General features: G+C 44.1%; 2 protein-coding genes across 2 annotated transcripts in view; one reads left to right on the forward strand and one right to left on the reverse strand.

The window, feature by feature from the left end:
* LOC144133527 (cathepsin L-like) overlaps positions 1-13818 on the reverse strand; it is a 31684-nt gene extending 17866 nt beyond the window's left edge. Inside the window, exons 1-7 of the mRNA XM_077666684.1 lie at positions 13444-13818; positions 9199-9306; positions 8250-8330; positions 7529-7573; positions 5357-5462; positions 1881-1994; positions 1035-1189 (exon numbers count right to left, since the gene is read on the reverse strand). Of these exons, the coding sequence (XP_077522810.1) occupies positions 1035-1189; positions 1881-1994; positions 5357-5462; positions 7529-7573; positions 8250-8330; positions 9199-9306; positions 13444-13656 (822 nt within the window). The 5' untranslated portion in view covers positions 13657-13818. The remainder of the gene's footprint in view (positions 1-1034; positions 1190-1880; positions 1995-5356; positions 5463-7528; positions 7574-8249; positions 8331-9198; positions 9307-13443) is intronic.
* On the forward strand, positions 13380-17843 carry LOC144133529 (uncharacterized). The gene is made up of 2 exons (XM_077666688.1): positions 13380-13518; positions 16915-17843. Exon 2 carries the CDS (start codon positions 16960-16962, stop codon positions 17695-17697), a length of 738 nt encoding a protein of 245 aa, XP_077522814.1. The 5' UTR covers positions 13380-13518; positions 16915-16959; the 3' UTR covers positions 17698-17843.
* Positions 17844-19671: the final 1828 nt, after the last annotated feature.

Here is a 19671-nt window from a genome sequence, read left to right on the forward strand (position 1 = left end):
GACTGGCAAGAGCGGGAACATGCGGGAAGAGGTAGGAGCTTCCACGACTGGTCTAGCGGCAGTGGCGTGATCAGCGTGCTCCTCTCTGGCCCTGCCACAGTTGCCTCCGAGTACATTGCCTACCCCATTCTCCCTGCCTCACTCGCACTGGCGTTGTACAAGCCGTGGAAGAGGTTGCAGCAGCTGCTGGCACAGTCGTGTTATCAGCGTGACCATGAAACGTTTCTCCACATTTATAACTTAGGGTCACAGGGCTTTACTGTAAACATTTTCAAAATGATTTCACTTACATATAATTCTTATTTTGGTTTGTGTTCTGCATGTTTGTTCTAGTCTTCCCATGGAAAATGCATGTAATGAAAACCTGGATGTAACGAAAAATTGCAGATTGTTCTCAATTTTGTCATATGCAGGTTTAACTGTATTACATATTATCCTTAGACTTCTTGATTTCTCTGCTTCCTTACACACACCACCAAAGACCACTGCAGCTAATAAAGCCCGTTTCTACCTGAACCATGTAGGCCACCTACCCGAGCCCATTTTTGCTCACAACGCTGATGACGACACCAGATTTTCTGCAGAACGGGAGCCTTAACACTATCGCATTAAAAGCACCCCCTCTCTAGATGAAAGAAGCCACTATTACAAAAAATTCCCACATGCATTCCTTGATCTCAATGACTGGACACTTCTTTCTAATGTACATTGTAACTTTTTCCTACCCTTGTCTGCTCTCTCGATACACACAGAGCAACTTCAGTCATCAAGACACAGATGCTTCCAACAGCAAAAGCACAGAGCAAGTCACATTCATGGCAAACCCTATTTGCAAACTGTTTGAATTTTGAATATGTTCACACCACTACAAATGAGCTGTGAAGCTGTTGTGTTCCCTTTTTAATTTTATACATCTAAGCATGACCAATTTTGGCCTTGTACCTGCTCCCCTGTAGTATAATGCTTTGTTTGCAAATGAACAAGCTATTCTGTAAAATGGATAAATTTTTAAACCAATGCTTTGGACATCTCACCTGGTTCTTCACGTCTGTCACTGCCCCCTTGGTCCTCCAGTCGAAAAGGTCTGGCAGTGGTTCATGAACGGGTCCAACCTTGATAGGTTTGACCTCTTCCTTGTGTTCATTGAGGTCCTTCTTCAGTCCAAGGTGGCGGCGCTCAAACTCGCTTGCTACAGAGCAAACGTGTTAGAAGGATACAAAAATGTGTCAACGGACACAAGTACACATCTGAAATACATATCTTGCATGGCATGGTAAAAGAGAAACTAGTGCATTTAAATCTGTTCATCTGCCTGAGTAGTTTCACTCTCAATTCAAGTGATGTCGGCCAGGCACCTTTACTAACACACTCTATGTTAAGCAAAAGTATGAGTTAGTATTCTTATCACAAAGTTATTCTTTTAGCCACCCATGGCAGGGGTGCAGCCATTTGTTGATTTAATAGTCATGGAAATTTGTAAAATTAATATTTGTTATATATTCAGGCCTATGACTACTAAAAATTCATGGTCAAATTAAGGTTTTCCTTTCAATCAAGCTATTTCCGGGAAGACTTCAAGGCAGTGCATCAAATGCTATAGTTTTGACTGGCAAAGTAATAGAAAATACAGCTCACTGTTTTAATACCGCAGAGCTGAAAGTGTCAAAGTTGAAAAACCCTCAGAAATTTTAGTATAATGTAGGAAACGTACATGTAAAACAGTTTCTCGATGCAGGAACGTCAAAAATTCTTTAAACAAAAGGCCTCCCTATTTGCTGAGTGTGCAACTACCCAAACCAAATCAAAACAGCTCTCGCTATCTAGAGCATTAAAGCAGTATAAAAACAAATATTTAAAAAGAAAAGCCCAGCTCCACTCACGAGACAGGTCCGAGAACTCTGTGAGTCCATAATGAGCTGTCCCCTCTTCGAGCCGGTTGAAAAGGGCAATCCTTTTCAAGTTGTTCTTGAAGATCATGAAGCGGGCTTCGTGTTCTGACAAAAACGGATTGCAAAAGGCAACAAGGTAATTTATGTCTACAATTGAAACATGCATGGAACAGCTGGTATGAGGACAACACTGGCAATTGGCATGAAGCACAAAACCTGCAAAGGTCCCATGAGCTTAACGCCTACTGGCAAGAATCTTCAATAAATGCTTGTCACAAAAACATTATCACTTAAGGGGGGACGCGTATTTCAGAGGTGAATTTTTTTATTTTTTGGCGTACAGCAATAAAATTTGGCAAGCTTATTGGGAAGTACACTATGTAAATGAATAAATACAAATTTTCACTACTATATCTTCAGTAGTTTTGACATTATAAACCTTCGTGAGCTTCACTGGTATACCAAACTTGCAGAAAGCCTGACGTGACAACAAAAAAGGTAGGAGCCTATAGAGGCGATTAAATTTTAGCCAAAAGAATGGTTCATGCGGTAACATTCTCCAAATATTTTTATGAACCTGAGCTTTTCCACACATTATATACTATATGCTTTATTGATATATGACATATATGCACTCATTACCATCATGTCAAATTAGTAAGAGTGAAAAAATAAAGTAATGCAGAAATGTAGGAACGTCGCTGAATAAAAAATTTATCAAGGAATTCAATGCAACAAACCACATGAAAATCTATGAAGCCATTGTCATGCTACGCTTTCTGCAAGTAGAGCAGTCAAGCCAAAAAATACTTTCAAGAAAACTGGCATTTTTGCGGAGATCTCGGCAAGTTTTTTGCTACCTACAGTCCCAAAAATACATTTTTTAAAGTCACTTTTGAGATGTTTTCGAAGAAAATCTTTTGGGATTTATTTGCAATGACATTAAGATATGAAATCTAGTGTTTTATAAAATACATTTTTTTTCCGAGGTTTTCATGATTTGAAAGCCGCGTCTTCCCTTAACCCTTGCAGAGGCATGCTTTTATACTGTCCAGTCTGTCCCTACTTCGACACATGCAGTGCTGGTGACTTTCATGACCTATAGGGGGCGGCTCAACTGATCCAATATGAAGGTGTTATGGAGGACAGCTTTCGTAGCCAGCCTAGGCAGAATTGTGCTTGTTTTAAAATTTCACGACAACCGCTCGGCAGTTAAACATAGTGGCAACCTCATATTAGTCAAACAGTTATTTTTTCTTGAAGGTTTAGAGGAATGAACGAGAGACAAAGAACAAACCGCTGTCTGGTGTTTGAAAACAGCTGGAAACAATCAAAGCAAACTCTGGAGAGAATTTAAAATCAATGGCATCGACGATGAAGACTTTTGTGCAATGGATGAATGATAAAACTAAAAGCGTAATTTTTCGTATTTAGCATTGCAGGTAAGCAAGGCCAGGCAATTAGCAGTTTGCCATGTGAATTCTCAGAAAACGAACTAGAAAGGTTTGCCAGTCAATGTTTCGTGTGTTTAAAGAGGTATGAAGAGGTGGCCTTTTAATTTTTTTAGTGCTCACTATTAACCATGTGATATCGTGAATATGAATATGGATTTCTAATCAGCGTACCAATAGAAAGCAAGAAAAAAAGCGGTCGCCTCATCACGCAAACTTTCTTCTTGGAGCACTTAACCACGCCTTGTGCTCTCAAGTCTGTTCGTGAGCAGACTGGAAGGCATGCAGTGAATATAATGCTACTATGATGTAATTCTTTTCATATGATTCTACGCATTTACTCGCGTTATTTGCACATTTTTTTAAAGTAAGGCTTCAAAAAGGGGGTGCGCAAATTACACAAACATTTTCTGAACATGTCCTTAAAAACTCCGCAAAGGTCATAATGTGCAATATATATAGCCTACTGCCGTCTATACGTAGGCCCCCCCCCTCCAATCTTGCACCCCTCGATAGGCAGAAAAAAGGTTGGCTTCAAATACAGGATGCATACCCTCTCCCGCCCCGCCCCATGTTATGTAGTTCCCCACGGTAAGGCATGACGGCACATATACAGCTCAAAGCAATAAACGCACAACGATACAATCGCGAAGCCAGCAGTGGAAGGCAAAGGAGATATCGGGTGATAAAATGACGCCCTCACGTGTGGCCCAGCTGACTAACGGCAAACCAAACAGCAAACGGTTCGGTAAATTCGGATTTGGGCACGGGCGCAACTGTTTATCCAGGAAAGCGACCACCAGCGCTAGCGAGCCAGGTAAATGGCTCACAATTCGTACCCTGGGCACTTGCACCTTTTGCAACCGCACGCGATGACGCAGCCACACCGATCCTTCCCAAGACTGCCTTGCATGCACTTGCACACTTTCTGGTGGTCTGGCGCAGCAGGGAGCACAAAATATGCGAGTGAAAGTTCTTTTTTTTTTTCAAGAACTCGGGTAAAACATTGGGGGTCCGCAAATTACGCAAGTAAACATGGTACGTATTTTATTCCTGCCAACCGCCAGTCTGTCAGATTCCATCCGCAGCGAGGCCATAGGGAAATCGAAGTGTGAAAATAATCAGAATGAAATGGAATTCAAATAAAATCATTAATCACCCCACTTTCTGCAGATAACAAAGAACCATTCGCCGTACATGCCCACCGTAATAATGCCTACGGTTATGAAGACCGTCACACACAAAACCTTTTGCACTTGAAATATGCCCGTTCGTCACTCACTCAAGTGTGCATATCAATTTTTTTTAACAAAAAGCACCTCGTACTGACATAGGCCCTTGTAGTCCAGATAAATAATCTTTTTAGAAATATAGGCTCGGTGCCTGATAGGTGCCTGATATGAACTACGTTGTCATGGTCCTGCAAGCATCCAACTACAGCGTGGAAACTTCCTATTTCCATGCTCTCTCTGTATTGCTGACGTCAGAAGACTCGTGCAGCTACACATGGATGCTCTTCTATCTCGGCACTGTGCAAAAATCCATGTAGCAGCGCGCTTCCAAGATATACTTTTGCAGAAAAACTCAGACAACAATATCCAAGTTTGACAGTGAACCACTTGGGTAACAAAGCAAAACATAGTTCCATGTGTAAGGATCCTTCTTGGACTAGTTCAAGGTGCTGCCAAAGCTTGTTGTCAATTTCGTACAAGTCACTAATACAGTATACTCAGACCTGGTGCTACTAGAGAAGAAACGTAAGAAAAGTTCTAGATGTTGCTCCATACTTTATCAGCTATGACAATCTTTTTGCAGGTGTCACACAGCGAAATCCTGCTCATTCAAACTGACATAATTTGATATGCCAGTTAACTTGAACTCATGCTTTTGTCCCACCAGCATCTAGAGTTCACAGCAGTCAGGCTGCGAGCGGATGGAAGCCTCAAGCAAAGAAACAGTAGCTTTCACCAGGCCAGTTCCAAAACTCTTAAAGTATAAAACTGAATGTTTCCAAACCTTCTTTGTCTTTGTAAGTCTTGTTGTAAGTCCGAACAAATACGCTGAAGAGTGACCGCTCCTGGGACAACTTGAGATGCTTCGACAGGTAGGCAAAAGTCAAGTCCTGGAAAACAGAGATGTCCAAAGATTTTGAAACTGTTTGAAGCGTTTGCTCAACAGCACAATTTGACCGCACAAGCAAAGGTGGTCACAGTGATGTGGTTTTCAACTACTTCTTTTAGCAATGAAGCTCTTAAGTGTACCAGTGGGTCACTGCAGTAAAAAGAGAACACTAGAGACCTTCAAATTTGGTGCCAATGTTTAGCTTCAATCAATTTTATAGCAGCGATTGCCACCACGGCCAGTGCCTATTCATAGTTTTTGTGTGAGGAAGTATGCATCAGAAACCACACATTTTACAGAACAGGACTGCACACCGTTGGGAAAGTAGCAGATCATGACGCACCACTGAGGCCTTGAGTGGTCATTTGCTCACATAAGATTTAACTGCAATAGCTTTTAAGAAGGAAAGCAATAAATGACTGGTGAATACCAAGACAGGCTTCTATGCTTTCTATCTATTCTGCTCACGACTGTTTGTGCTGGAATGCGCACATGTGAACAAGAGGCAAAGAATGGCACAAAAAGAAATGTGCAATGTTTCAAACTAGTAGAACATATTTTGGAGCAATTACAAGGTGAAAGAAAACATGACTACAAGGATGGTGAAATGAAGGTACTGATATATGTTATGCACCATTTTAACAAAAACAATTTTTTTCTCAAAGCGACGTCATACTGTATAGCTCAGTTTCTGACACTGTTACTTTGGAGAAAGACTTACATAATACTTTAGCACCAGAAAACATACTGAGAAGCAGAAAAGATCAGCTTACAGATGCTGTGCGCTTGGAAACACCGGCTAGAAAAAGTATGGCCAAATTATTGCTCATTAATTACTATCCATTGCACTGCCAATCCCACACTACATTACTACTCATGTCCTCATGAGTGCATGAAATAAATTATTTGATTTGATTTAACTTCACACGCTGACGCCACTGCAGTTCCGCTTCAGTTTTTATCTTGAGAAGGAGCATTATGCTTACATCACTTCAAACATCTACAGTTGAACATCTACAGGGCAGCATTAGAGTTTTGCATTTGATGAAGACATTGAGTCATGACCCTCCTTTTCCAAACAAGCAGCAATCACTAATAATGCAGATGCAGTGGGCTCAATAGGGGTACATTGTTGACCCACATATAATGTAGTGCCAAGACCAGTGCTCCTTTCCATGCGCAAGGTGTTTTGATGACCCTCACACTCATATCTCACCAGAGCACTCTTAACAGAAATTAAAATGAAACTAGAACACACATTGCGTGCATGCAAAGAGCTCCATTTAAAGTCACTACAAGTAGTGAACGGTGTGACAGCATATGGCAGTCTTGGCTGCATTTCTATGCAGGCATCTGAGGCTTTTTTTTATGCCTAGCATGACACTTACTGCTTGTTTGCTGTATATCTCCCTGCAAAAGAGGATTACTTACACCTCGCTTGCATACTTTTATAGAAGTACTAATTCTACAAAATAGACCAAAATTCACACTTCCTTAGCACAAAGTGTCGTGGCACTTCGCTCTTTCCTGCAGCATACCCAAATTTACAGCAATTAATCAGGCCTTCTAGTGCCATGCTTGATGTGGTTATATTAAAGCAAAATGCCGGGAAAGCGAAATCACATTACAACTGCACATCATGGAACATGCTGGCATTGATTATAGTTCTGAAATAGTTTGTTCGAACAGGCCTTCAGCATTCCGTGATATTTCAACGCGAACAGGCTTATGGTTTACGGTTTATGGGAGTTTCACGTCCCACCGACTCAGGCTATGAGGGACACCATAGTGAAGGGTACCGAAAATTTCAACCACCTGTGGTTCTTTAACATGCACTGACATCGCATAGTACACAGACCTCTAGAATTTCTCCTCCATCGGATTTGTTGACCACCGTGGCCGATATCAAACCCACGTCTTTTGGGTCAGCAGCCGAGCGCCATAACCACAGAGCCACTGTGGCGGCCCCACACGAACACATTTAAATGACAAAAGAACATCCAGATACTAAATCACCAGGTAAATAAGGGTGTGGAACATCACAAATGCTCCAAGTGAAGGACATACCTTTGGGTCTAGAACTCCCGATATCCGTGTGACAATTGACATGGCCTGGATTAAGGCAAGAAAATGTTTACAAAGGACATTTTAGCCTAAAGAGCTCAGACGAGGCACCATTCTTACTCTGTTAAATTAATTTTGTTAATAAAACCTAGCAAACATATGTGTAAGCCACAAAACACAAAGTGCCTGTAGAAGCGAGAGCCATTACGACGGCACACACAGCTCAAAAAGCTGCTTCAAAAGTTATGTTCTAAGAAAAAAAGATTTAAAAAAAAGGCTACTTATACATATGTTTTAGAAAAGCTTTCCTAATTAGACAGGAAATTTGAATTATTCGTCAATTTGCTGGCAAAAAAAGGGGGGGCAACCACTGTAAATTTATGTGGTGCAAAAGCACCCCAAGAAAGCATGAACTTTCACGTTAGCAGTTCCCTCATATATGAAGGCAAGCTTGTATTCATAGACAAGGCAAACAATTATGCGCACTGAAGGTTTTCACCATAAGTATGAACAAGGGCAACAAGTGCTACCGCAAGCCTTGTGCTGAATTCGAAGAAGCTTAAGGAAAGAACTTAATGGTGAGATCTTTACCAACCCAAACTAGAACAAACATTTTGCCTAATACATGCCCTTTACACTTTAACCAGCATTAGCATAGAAAGAATATGAATGTACATGTTTCAGCACAACAAAAAAGAACTACGGCGTAGAAATACGGACGTACCGCTTCACATGTGAAGGAGTTCACATTGTGGTAGTTTTCCCACGCCCTGCTGTACACTTCCGCTTCGCAAATCTTTACTGGCTGTTGAAGCAACAAAGGCAGTTGATCAAGCGCAGAACAAAAGAAATTAAGCACATATGCTAAACATGAAAAATTAAATTATGAAAAACTAGAGGCAGACAAACAACCCTATCTCACTAAAAATTGTGGCAAAATGGCTTGTGTTATGTTGTGTCTTGAATTAAAATGTCAAAAATGCATGTCGCAAAATCTAGCGCATGTGTGGTCCAGTTTGTAAGAAGCAAATAGGCATTCAGAAAGTTGGCCTATGTGTCTCTTTAAGGCACTGCCACAAAATCTTACCCATATACAAAAAAATATAAGGTACACATACACACACATAGCTCCACAGTTTGTGTCAGCAGAGCAGACACTATTATATGAATGTCCACACATGAGGATGTTCTATAACAGTTTGCTGAGGAGTGTGACCAATTGCAAAGCTATCAGCCTTCACTTATTACAGTTAAATAAAAATCTGTGCAAAGGTATTGTAGACTCAATAAAGCAGCAGTTAGGAATGTGTGAAAGCTCCACTGAAGCCTGGCCTAGTTAGATGATTTGAGGTGCGAAATCACGACTTAAGCAAAGTTAGAGCAAGAGGTTAAGGAAATTGAAGTATACTTTCTAACTCGCACCAGTCTCATCATTCTTATCGTTATTTTATGCCGTGTTTAGGCTGCTTTTTCTTTTTACATTACATTAACCGTTAAAGAAAGCCTCTAAAAAATTCATTCAGAAATCTTCAGTCAAGCAGACAAACTCAAAAAAACATACATTCGCACTCAATGTCTACATGGTAGTTAAAGCAAAGTAATGTGCTCAGAACTGAGGGCTCTCCTTTGGTATCAAGAAAAAATGCTGCTAACAAAGCCATGCTGCATCTCACCTTCCCTTTCTTCGGCACACATAGCTCTTTGGAATAGTTCCCTTTTGAGACCTTGCACGTTGATTCTGTCATCTTCATTTTGAGCCTGTATATCACTCCTGACACAACCTGCAGGCGAAATGGAAGAGTGCAAAGTGTCAGAACGCAGAAGTAGCAATCACGGAAAATAAAAAGCGTCACTGTTGAGCTAAAATATGAAAACTATTGTTTATTTGTGCGATACTTTCCACAGAAAAATAGAAGTAAATGGTTAAAGAAAAGTGAGATACCAAAAAAAAAACTATTGCACGTCAATGACAACCTACTATTCATGGTAACAACAAAAAAAGAGAACTCCCAGAATTTCCGACACTTTTGAAGGAAAAAAGTGGTACCGCTAGGCGCAATACAAACAGTTTGCTGTGGTCTTCAAAACTGGTATGTTGCTCTTATTTTTCTGTCTTGTAATAATGATAATAAATTGGTTATGAACTGTTTCACTGTGTACAAACAAAAGTGATAAATCAGAATAAGCTACTTCGGTCTACTGTTAAGCACTATAGTCCATCCTTCAGCCTTCTAGCTTTCACGCTCTTGGCTTCATTGGTGTGTTTACTTAAGAGGTGTTGTTTCATATCCTTTGCACCTAATAATGTCTTCAGACGACATCTAAGGGGATGTAATTCAGACTTAAATGCTTTCATATTTATCTTCACTGAAAATTTTTGTCTCCACTCAAAATCTGTAGTAGCAGCTCCCTTGTCTCCACTCAAAATCTGTAGTAGCAGCTCCCAACGCTTGATTTTGTGATGCAATCATGAGAGCGAGCACCAACACATCAGTATTACTACAGCAGTTTCAGTGCTGCTTGCTGCTTGAACACTTGGAAGATGCTGCTTGCGGATTTTCTATGTTTCCTAGGAAGTTAAGTCAGATTATAAACAAAAACGTAGCATATGGACGGGACGAAGAAGGGCGAAGACAGGACAGTTGCTACTTCGCCCTTCTTCGTCCTTCGCCCTCGCCCTCGCTTCGTCTTCGCCCTTCTTCGTCCCGTCCATATGCTACGTTTTTGTTTATAATATGTCTGACCAACTGGCCCCTTAGTATACTCTGTTAAAAGTTAAATCAGGGCAGAAAAATAACACAAAAAGATGGCGACCAATGTGCAAAAGCTGAACAGGCACTGGGCATATGACAGTAGCTTATCCAAAAAGTGTGGGACGCCCACAAAACAAATTCATAATACAGCATCAAACCTAATACTTTGACATTTCTTCAAAAATAACAGAGCACTCAGACAAAAATGCCATAGACGTAGAAATAAATATTAAGAGCTGGTATTAGTCAAAATCAGAACAATGCGTACACCTCTTTCACCTCATTTGATGCAGATGTGCAACACTGAAGCCAAAAGAAATTACCACATATTTTCCCAAGTTGTGCAACTGCATGCAAGTGTTTTGGCACAAATAGATTTGCATGTTGTAAATATTTCTCAGAACACGAACCACGGAACTGCTACCTATTCTTAAGAAAGAACAGAGGGGAATAAAAGTGGTGTCAATAATAAGCAAAACACGTGCTAAGCTAGTTCAGAAACTTCGAAACAACCATGCGCACCTTCAAAAATTACTAACAAGGCCTCTGTATGTGTAACCTGTACCAATGACAAAATTGAACTTTCCAAGTACAAGAAAATGCTCCAGCCAACATTCTGGTATACTATCCAAATGGACAGACGAATGTACTAGTCAGGAAATTCTTGCATGTGGCACATGCAGTGTGTTTGCATGCCAACCCAGTACTACAAATGCACACAGAAAAAGTACACTTGCAAGCATCAACATAGACAAACACAGGAGAGAGAGAGTGTGCATGCATACATGAAATGTAAAAGAAACTGTGAGCAGAAAAACTAGGAGCCAGAAGAGAACCTGCTCACCTTGCTCACAAAAAGCCATGAAATTATATAAAGACAGGAAGGAACTAGGTGTGGCTTAGCCCTACTAAATCATCCAGGCAATATATGCAGGCAGGAAATTCATGCCCTACGCCCTCTGACATACACAGTCGCCTCCATGTACTACACACCCGCAACATATCTCACTTTTTACGCATAATTTCCATTGGGTGGAGGTGCGCACGCAAAAAGTTCAATGGTATATACGAGTAGCTCGAGGTAAGGAAACTGTTTTACTTATTCTGTGTTGATCCAGGATCTCTGCGCCTGCACAAGAATGTCAGGCCATCATGATCAACAAATATGATAACAAGGAACCATCCACTGAAAGTGGCCTCAGACTTTGTGGCGGTTTTATTCTCAAGCATCCATCAGTGTTTGGTTCCAAATCTCCGGCGTTTCGTATAGTAACGTGTTCCTTGGAAAGAAAAACAAATAAAAAGTATTAGTTCAGAAGAAGAAGTGTCCTGATATCTCCTAGAAATATTCCATGATATATACTGTAAGCTAAGTGCATGAACTTCTTCTTTGAATATTTATCATCTGTGTGTGACAATAAAGCCCACTCCAGCACTTCTCAATTTAACAGCATATATATGCCGGGTGTTTCATCTATGATGTTCTGCAATTTTTAAAAATAGGTTTTTTTAGTTAGAAGAGCGCTTTTTTTGGTATAGCATTATCAGTGGTGTACTGCATCAGAATACAGCTAAGATCTGCTAACTTGTAGGCTGGTTCACTAATACTGAATAGTCAACTTTTTAATTATTGCAGTCAGTTAGTCTCCTTATTTATTGAGAGGTGTGTAGCTCACCATAAGTAATATCCATATCAGTTTTTAGAATTTTGAAAATACCTCTATGGGTGGACTATGAATGATAAGTAAGACTTTGAGCGATTCTGCTTTACTCGCTACTTTACTATGGGCATTCCGGTCAAGAATATTAAGGTGCCAATAACTTGAAGGTGTGGGAGCAGGGAGTCAGTCGGTTTGGGAGGAAATTTTAGCACAGTGATTCGATGTGTCATTCCAGACAAACGTTTCATTATTTACAATCAGTCTATCGTGTACTAATTCCACTTTATGGTCGTCATCATTCTCCTTTCGAGTCGACTCCCAGAATAGCTTACGTTTCTGCAATAATTCTTGGGAGTAGTCAGTTGGACAAATTTTCCATTGCCAGGTATCAGGAGGATGTATTAGTCAGCAAGTTAAGCTCAGCATGTGAATAACAGTTATTTTTAAGTGCCACACAAACTGAGCAGAAGAACAGCTGTGTGGCAGCACTTGAGAGGTGTGAATTCACCGCTGTGTTATTTGTGCCTGGATATTTATACATCAGCAATCTCCTCGTGCGGAGAAAAATAAAATAAAAGGCTGACAATCCACATCAGCACTAATTCGAACAGCAACTGCAATCGGAAAAACAGTTGCAGGTTATTTCTAGCCCCACAGAGCTTACAGCTATGGATGCACCGTCGCCACTCAAGCGAGTTATCACAAAGCCGTCCATTATCTTCGCTGGCAGGGAAGATAGCTCAATCGCACCATACATGGTGAGATGCGCATTTAAGTGATAGCACCCGGTCTTTCGGTTTCTTCTTCAGAAAGTATCGCGATAAAAATAGAAAGAGCTCATTTTGAGCGCGCGTAGGTGCGTGCGTCGAGTTACAATCAACTTACTTCATTACTATTTTACCTTTTGTTAGCCATGGTGTGCGGTTAAAAAACTAAACTCACAAAGGATGTGAGTCTTTATACCCATGATATCTCTCTTCAAATTGCTGACTAATACATATGTATATTTCCGTTGTGACGTATGTAGCAAAGTTTACATATTCAGCTCTTTGCGGCCCGAACTTTCGCTGCATTCGATGGAGTAATTACGTACAGGCTTTGAAGAAACCACATATATGTCACGATAATGAAAACCCAGGCATAGTTTTGATGCCCCTTAACTGCTCGACAAGATCTGTTGTCAGCCAAATTAAATTATGGCAGCGGACAATGTTTAAGCTCAATTTCTCTCTTAGAGAGTGAGTTTCTAGTTACATGGTGTGAGCATCTTGGCGCACCGTGATCGAGACCTTTTTTTTTCTCCGATCGAGTTCCCGCCCTGGCCTTATCAACAATGCTATTTTTTCCCATCGCATGACTGGGCCTCTTTTTCGTCGTCCCTGTGCCCGTGCCAAGGGTTGCGCGATGCGCTCGCAAAATCACGTGCCAGTGCGTGAGCGCGGTTGCTCGCGCGAATGGATCGCGCATCCAGCGGCGCTGCGCCCTTCGCTTCTCGACGGCTCACCTGGGTTTCGGCTTCGAGGATCTCGACGACGGTGTCGTAGAACTCACGGCCCTCCACCTGGGACGACGCCACGAAGTGAGCCTCGTCAAGATAATTCTCAAACTCTTTCGGGTCATGCTTCATCGGAGCTCCGACCAGAGCAGCAGAGCTGCGCGCCACTAGGGCGCACAGAACTGCGACGAGTAGTGCCGAAATAGTTTGCCTCATACCCATAGCATCTATTCGTGCGGTTGCAGGATGGCAGATTATTTGCAAATCAACGGCAGCACCGCTGGTGAGGCTCGAATCCACCACCAGCCGACAGTGACAGGGCGAGGGCGCGGAGCGGCAAAGCTGACTGCGACAGTACACAAACGCCTCTCCGCCTCCTCTCTCTGCCGCCTCTTCTGCCATCCGTTTCCCCCTCGCAAGCCGCCTGCAGCGCCCTCGTCCACTCGGAGAGTCTGCTCATACGAAAGAGCCTGGCCAACTTCATAGACACGACTCAAATGTCTGGCAGATTCATCCATGCTGTCATGCAGTGAAGTTTGTGAAGTCGCGGAAGTCGTGTCGCGCTGTACGCGACGATTTTGGTAGTTCACGACACTAGCAGCGTTTGAATGACTTTGTCTATTAGTAAAAAAAAAATGATGCACTTGGTATTGCCATCATTACCCCCCCCCCCCCCCCCCCCCCCACCTGGACTGACAAGGGATCTGAGACTCCCTTCTCCACTCTAGAATGTTTAGGAACTACATGAAGGCAGTGACTGAGCGAACTGTGCACGCTCGCGCGAATTTATTAAAAAGTTGGGAGGCTGTAGCAAGCAGAGCCAACTTGTTGTTGTAATAGTGTTGTTAATTTTCGTTTCATTCACTTGCGAAGGAATTTTATTGATGAATATTTTTTCCGCTTCGTTGACTTGTTATTTAAAGTGAATTAAATCTCGCGTTTTTCGCATAAAATATAATTAAACCACACCTTTTGCAAAAATTTTGTTTCGTTTACATACTTTTATAAAGCCTCCGTCGCGCCAGCCCCTCGAGACTCGCGTTCAGAAACGCTACCTTTCTCCTAGGTATTGAGTGTACTGTAAAAAAAAGTGGTTTCCGAATACTATTACATACGTTAGAAATGCCGACGCTTCGTTTCACTGTGAGCTGTTTTACGTGAGTTACCGTCGAGCACACTGCAGTCGGATACAACTTAAAAATGCAGCGGCTTTTCCTTGTCAAAGGACCCCCCGGGCGATTCTAATTAATGACCCTCCTAGAGTGACAATGCATGGAGCGGCTCCATAATGGAGAGCGGAGTCTATCCTTGACCATGGAAGGAGGGGACTATCCCCTTTTATCTACCACTCCCTGCTTTGTCACACTCCCTGCTTTGTCACACTCCCTGCTTTGTCACACGCCATTGTCTGGAAAGGGGTCCTTTGACGGGGAAAAGCCACTGTGTTCTTAATTTGCATCCGACTGTAGAAGAGTGCGGGTCGCTTGTTTTATGTCCGTCTCATAAACGTAACAAAAAACCACCTTTGAAAATGATTTTTCTCCTTTCTATAAAACGACGTGCAAGACAGGTCGCCATGCAGCCGCTTTCTCTCTCTCCCTCTTTATTACCTTCTCCACCTGTGCTCGAGTCACTATAGACCTTTCGTTCTTTCTCCGCCGAGAACTGACGTATTTGACTTGCAGCTCTGCCCTTGCCACATGGTTAATGACCACTAACTATATCATCATGAACAACAAATATGGCATTCGTGGCTTGGGTGCACCTCCGTAGCACTCTCCTGCAGCCCAGCGGGAGAACGCGAGTTTTCGTTTGCAACATGCCTTAATTGCAGACACCTAGCTATACCAAAGGAAGTACGTACTTCATCCTAACTATATGGCTATCGCTGTAATGTGTCTCGCAATAGGAGCTTTAATTACTATATATATATATATATATATATATGAACCCCGTATGCTGTGCGATGTCAGTAGTGCACGTGAGAGAACACCAGGTGGCATAAATTAATCCGGAGTCCTTCACTACGGCGCCACCTCTTCCTTCTTTCACTCCCTCCTTCATCCCTTCCTTCACGGTGCGGTTGATTTGTCCACCTAAATGTGAGGCAGCTATTTCGCTTTCCTTATGTCTCTCTAAACACGAATGAAAAAAAGGACACCATAGTGGAGACTCCGGATTTTCATTTCCATAGTGGAGATCTCCAGATGAATTTCGACCAACTCGAGCGTCTTGCATTTCACCTCCTTCGAAACGCGACTGCGGCGGCCAGGATCGAATCCACGTCCTCGAGCCCAGCGCCCGAGTGCGCTAACCACTGAGCCACCACGGCGGGATTGGTATAGTACCCATGTGCGTTCCGCATAGATGGCACGTAACCGAAGGAACACCTCTGTAGCACATGGGTACTATACCAATCCCGCCGTGGTGGCTCAGTGGTTAGCGCACTCGGGCGCTGAGCTCGAGGACGTGAATTCGATCCTGGCCGCCGCAGTCGCGTTTCAAAGGAGGTGAAATGCAAGACGCTCGAGTTGGTCGAAATTCATCTGGAGACCTCCACTATGGAAATGAAAATGAAAACCGCCGCGGTGGCTCAGTGGTTAGCGCGTTCGGCTACTGATCCGGAGTCTCCACTATGGTGTCCTTTTTTTTTATTCCTTACGTATTTCACTCCTTCCTTCATCCCCTCCACCACGGCAATGTTCAAGTGTCCACCGACGCGAAAGGAGCCCGTGTGCTGTGCGACATCAGTGTAGTACGTTAAAGATCCCCATGTGGTCTAAATAATTCTGGAGTTCTCCACTACGGCACATCTTTATTCTTTTCACTCCCACCTTCCTTCCCTCACGGCGCGGTTGAGGTGTGTATCGAGAAGTGTCAGTTACTGCGCCTTTAATTTCCTCAAAAACCAATATATTTATATCTGAAATAGAAATTGGTTTTGAGAAAAGGGAAGACGCAGTAACTGTCTCACTTCTCGGTGGACACCCCAACAACGCCGTGGGAGAAGGATGAATGAGGGAGCGAAGGAATCAAGAGAGTGCCATAGCAGCGCCTTCTAGCTAGAAACTAGGCGTTGGCGTAATAGACGGCTAGTTCACCCCAATGGGTGACCGTGTTGACCAACTCGTCCCAGGAAGACCAGCTCCACCTGGTCTACCGGGCGACTCGTACAGCACATGGTGCTGTAGCCTTCGACTGATGGCCCCACCCGCTGCTGCAGCAAAGCAAAACTAACCGCTCCAATCTATAAATGCTTTCCGACTCCATGTCAGTGAGCAGTACTGTTTTGGTCAAGATGGCTGTCCTGACACCGCCACTGTACCGTCGCTACAGTGTACCTAAAGCGCTGATGCACAGCGTGCCTGCTGCTAAAAATCTCTAGCATCGTGCATGCGAGACAAGCGACGACTTATGGAGAGAACGACGTCGTTACCCCTTTAATACTCGGCTAATAAAATTACGTTTTCGCCACTGCAGCTGCACCGGGATACACTGGACGTTCGTGGAGAGCCCTGAGTCAACATGGCTGCCAGCGACGTCCAGGATGTCGTTCACATCACCGCTCCTCCAGTGACGCACAAGGCCAGCGCTGTCAGCGCGTCGGCCCACTCTACCGCGTCGACAGGGTCCAAAGCGGCAGAAGGCAAGCCCGCAGAACCGGCCGAACGCAAGCAGTCACAGCCTGTCGTCGAGGAGAAGCCCGCTGAGGAGGCTGCAACCCAGAACCCAGCGGAGGAGGCTGCACCCCAGAAGCCAGCTGAGGAGGCTGCAACCCTGAAGCCAGCGGAGGAGGCTGCAACCCAGAAACCAGCGGAGGAGGCTGCAACCCAGAAGCCAGCTGAGGAGGCTGCAACTCTGAAGCCAGCGGAGGAGGCTGCACCCCAGAAGCCAGCGGAGGAGGCTGCAACCCAGAAGCAAGCGGTGGAGGCTGCACCCCAGAAGCCGACTGAGGAGCCAGTACCGGACCACGAAAAGCATCCGAAGCCGGCGGCCGACCAGGAGCCGAAACCGTCCGACGAGAAGGTGTCAAAGGTCGACGAAAGGCACCATTCAAAATCTCATGTCGAGAAGGTCGAAGAAAGGCGCAGTTCAAAATCTCATGCCGAGAAGGAGCCGAAGCCTGCAGAAGAGAAACATGGAAAACCAGTCGAGAAAGACCAGAAGCATCAGAAAACGGAACCGAAGCAGGACCAACATGAACAAAAGCAGGATGAGCATGAACAGTCGTCGGCGAAAAAGAAGCATTGCTTGATAATGTGATGAATTGTACGAGTGGCGTCTCCATCGGGCAAGTCGCATGGGTCGATGGCCGCCTGATACTACCTTTTTTTCATCCACATCAAAGACTGCATGGTCTACATCGTGTTCCCGGATGTGACTGACGTAATGGATCTAAGATTAACTTCACAGGGGACTTTTGCCTGCTGTGCGTGGACGTCTTCTGTAGCGCAAAATTTCGTCCTCAAGTGGGCCTTAAATTACCAGTGATAGTCAAAATCCATCTCCGTTCCGCGCAAGCACGTCTAGGAAAATGGAAGCGATGACTGAGTTGCGTTTGGCAACAGCTGCTTGAAAATTAGCTCCTTCTGTCGTGGTAGGTGACAAAATTTATACTCGATAATAGCACATGTGACTAAGCCTGTGGCGTGTTTTCTAGTGAAATTTTAGAGGTTTACGGTGCAGTGAAAACTCTTTGAAGAGTTGTGAAAACTTTGATGCCATTTGAAAAAAAAAAGGAAACTAATTTCGCATTTTTTTTTTGCTAGAAAAAATTGTTGTCACTTGTAAAGATATGAAATCTCAATAGGTATCCTTGTCTGCTGCACTATGATTTTATTTTTCCTTCTAATTTCGTGTCATGTATTGTCTTAAAATGTCACTTAGCGCGTGCACGGGATGCTCGGAAACCTCGGGTTTCCCAGCTTTACCATCAAGCACGAGAAACGTGTTTAGCGCAGAAATAGACACACGAAAGGCAGAGTATAAGACACAGGACTCTCATCCGCAGGCACAAGACCCTTTCGAAGGCATTAAGCAGAAAAAGTTTGGTCTGCGCCGAACTGGCGGACTGCGGATAATTTCGACCGCCTCGGGTTCTAACGTGCGCCGATATAGCACACTGTATACGTTGCATAGACCTCTAGCATTTCGCCTCCATCGAAATACGGCTCCCGCAAGCTGGGATCGAACCCGCGTTTTTTGGGTCAGCAGGTCAGCAGCCGAGCACCATAACCACTAAGCCACCGCGGAGGGAAAAGCAAAGAAATCATAACGCTTGTTCACGTGCAAGCGACTGAGCGAATTGAGCGATTGAGCGGCGTTTTTCGTTGGAACCTGGTATACCCGACCGCTTGAGCCGCCGTGACTGCTCGAAACATGTTTTTGAGCGGCGGCGGGAATCGCGAGCGTCTGCCGCGACGAGCCGCACCGTAGCGCGAAGCATTTTGCCCGTGTCGCTTACGTCGTCGCTCGTTTCTGCACCCGCAGAAAATTTCGCTCGTCACCTGGAAGTGATCAGCCAGTCAGACCCCCACTGGCTGCTTCCGGTTTGCCACATCCCTCGAGATATGTCTTCGCCTCAACAAGCGCGTCGTCTTGGTCATCGCCGCCGTAAAGAAAATATTTTCTGTATGCATGTGAGGAAGAACCGCGACACTTAAATAATGAGAACAACCTGCTTGTCGGTTACGAAGGGCTAACAACATTTGGAGCGGGCTACGACCTGGCGGACTGCAGGGGGAGATGCCGCGAGTGCCGGCGCTTGATCCACCATGCCGCTGCGCTGTATATACGTCCAGAATCGCTCCTACGAGTGAATGTGCCCGCGAACAATGCCACGAACCACTCAGGCAAAGGAGCAAACGAGGCAGTTCTGCACGCCGATCCCTATCTCAGCAGTGCCTCCGCAGCGTAACGTCGATTTCTCGAACATCGCCTACAACACTCGGGTTATTACGGTACCAACGTTTTTACGGCGCCTCCGCCGTAAGTGCGCGCAGATTGTAAACGTGAGTCTATCGGCCGCTTTTCAGAGCTAAGGGAAGCAGCTGCTTTGCGCATTTAATTGGTACTGCAGCGGAAGGCACGGCGCCCGCAAGCCAATCAAATGTGGGGTCTTGTACTTACGTTCGGAGTACTCAGATTTTTTTATTGTATTTCATAAAGTGCAAATCAAAACTTGGACATGCCTCGCGATGATTTTCTGGAAAGCAGGAGGTTGCGGCGCCGCCAATG

The sequence above is a fragment of the Amblyomma americanum genome, chromosome 5, assembly GCF_052857255.1.
Source record: "Amblyomma americanum isolate KBUSLIRL-KWMA chromosome 5, ASM5285725v1, whole genome shotgun sequence".
Lineage (NCBI taxonomy): Eukaryota > Metazoa > Arthropoda > Arachnida > Ixodida > Ixodidae > Amblyomma > Amblyomma americanum.